This window comes from Chiloscyllium plagiosum, chromosome 51 (genome assembly GCF_004010195.1).
Source record: "Chiloscyllium plagiosum isolate BGI_BamShark_2017 chromosome 51, ASM401019v2, whole genome shotgun sequence".
Lineage (NCBI taxonomy): Eukaryota > Metazoa > Chordata > Chondrichthyes > Orectolobiformes > Hemiscylliidae > Chiloscyllium > Chiloscyllium plagiosum.
Window position 1 is genome coordinate 2262325 of NC_057760.1, and position 2446 is coordinate 2264770.

Below are 2446 nucleotides of genomic sequence, written 5' to 3' on the forward strand. Positions count from 1 at the left end.
GAGATTGTGCACAAATATTGCTGAAATTTAGGTTAAAAAAAAAATGGGTGGCCCGGTGGCTCAGTGGTTAGCACTGCAGCCTCACAGCACCAGGATCCCAGGATCGATTCCAGCCTCGGGCGACTGTCTGTGTGGAGATTGCACATTCTTCCAGGTGCTCCGGTTTCCTCCCACAGTCTAAAGATGTGCGGGTCAGGTGAATTGGCCATGCTAAATTGCCTATAGTGTTAGGTGCATTAGTCAGAGGGAAATGGGTCTGGGTAGGTTACTCTTCGGAGGGTCGGTGTGCACTGGTTGGGCCGAAGGGCCTGTTTCCACACTGTAGAGAATCTAATCAAATCACAGTGTTCCTTCTCCCAATATAGGGACAGCACTGGGTTACATATAGAATAAAGATCTGTCCACACTGGTCCCCGCGCCCCTCCCCCCTCAAATCAAACGTGCCAGGACAGGTACAGCACAGCATTACATATAAAGTTAAGCTCCAACCACAGTGTTCCCTCTCCCTCCTCCATCAAATACTCCAAGGTAGGGACAGCACTGGGTTACATGTAGAGTCAAGATCCGTCCACACTGTTTCCCCCCCCCCCACCAACCTCAAATCAAACACTCCCAGGACAGGTACAGCACTGGGTTACATACAGAATAAAGCTCTGCCTACACTTTTAAACTAAAAATAATGTTCCCTCATCAGACACTCAAAATACAGCTACAGCACTGGGTTAGATTGAAACTCCCTCTACACTGTCCCTGTCAAACACTCCCTTCACATTGTTCCATTTAACACTCCCAGGATCGGTGCAGCAGTACTTGATATTGAGTAAGAACTTTCTATACTGTCTCCATCAAACAATCCCAGGCCAGTACAGTACAAGTTAAAACATTAAGATCCCTTCACTCATTTCACACAACGTGTCTGAACCGATTGTCAAAATGCACCTTTTCCCCACTTTCCACTTTGCCTCTTGGATAAATTTAGTGAAAACAAAGGACTTCGGTCCAGGGTCCTGTAGATTCATTCCACACTCAGTCAACACAAGAAGAGTTTTGTCCTAGCATTCTGGGTCGAATTTGAAACCAAGTCCTAGGAATGAATTGCGAGTATGTACCAACCATGCCCCCCCCACCTCATTTCTAATTTGATTCCAACATCTTTGTCCCATTACGTCAGCACTGGTTCTCTCTGGGTTCCAGCTAGTTTTGTGATTCTATTATTTCTTCTTCCATTATTTTATCAAAAGATCAGATCCCTGGAGTCCTCCCTCTGCACACCTCTGCTGGTTTGAAGGCCCAAGGTATAGTGTGCAACCTGTGGCTACACTGTCTCTTCTCGTACCTGTAGGTTGGTTTGAAAGCTGTCTTTCATGCATATGACAAGTGCTTTGTGCAATATCTGGCTTCAACCTATCCTCCCAAATCTTCCTCTATCTCTCTGTCCTCTTTGTTTGTCAATCGGTGTTGATTGGGAGGCCACGTACACTGTTGTACAGATTGGCAGTTGCACAAATTATTGCTGTTTATTGTGCACAGGATAAAGAAGAGTCATGTGTTCTGCATCCTTGAATGGCAGTTTTTCATTGCAATAGTAATGCACCACCTCTGGAATACTGTCAAAGAGGGCACTGTTCTGATTCAGTGTATACTTATTGTCCTTGGTCTGGGCCAGAATGATGTGAACACATCCTTGGCTGGTCCTGTACAAAGTAGACAAATCACAGGAGTTAATATCAGTACCATCAGTACCAAGATGATATGAAATAGAAGCAGGATAACAACATTCACCCACTCAAACCATTCAATAAAATCACGGCCGATCTGATTATGACCATAACTCGACTTTCCTGCCTGTCCCCCTCTTGCAGATCAAAAACCGGTTTAACTCAGATTTGAATATAATTTCATTGCTTTCTGTGGAATTGTAAAATAAAACCATCAAAGAGGCATTTATATCTCAACTCTGGCTTAAATGGGAGACCCCTTATTTTTAAGCTGTGCCCCCCCCCCCCAGGTTTAGATTCCACCATGAGTGGAAGTATCTTCTCAGCATTTAGGTTGTCAAGCAGCCCTCAGAAGATAGTGGTGAGCTGCCTTCTTGAACTGCTGCAGTCCACACAGTGTAGTGACACTCACAAGGCATTTTGAAAGGGAGTTCTAGAGTTCCGACCCAGCAACACTGCAAGACTGGTGAGATAGTTCCAAGGTGTGTGGCTTTAAGGTGGACTTGCGGGTAGTGGTGTTCTCATGTCTCTGTTGGTCTTGTCCTTCTAGCTGAAAGAGATTGGAGATTTGGAAGGCGCTGTCCAATGAGTCTTGGTGAGTTGTTGCAATGCATCACATGGTACACATTGTTGCCACTGTATGTCATCGAGCCATAGAGATGTACAACATGGAAACAGACCCTTCGGTCCAACCCGTCCATGCCGACCAGATATCCCAACCCAATCTA

The 2446-nt window shown here is 45.4% G+C and overlaps 1 protein-coding gene across 1 annotated transcript in view; it reads right to left on the bottom strand.

Moving 5' to 3' along the window:
* Nucleotides 1–266: 266 nt before the first annotated feature.
* The window catches only part of LOC122544717 (SH2 domain-containing adapter protein E-like), a 34064-nt gene continuing 31884 nt past the window's right edge, over nt 267–2446 (bottom strand). Inside the window, exon 6 of the mRNA XM_043684006.1 lies at nt 267–1694. Within this exon, the coding sequence (XP_043539941.1) occupies nt 1508–1694 (187 nt within the window). The 3' untranslated portion in view covers nt 267–1507. The remainder of the gene's footprint in view (nt 1695–2446) is intronic.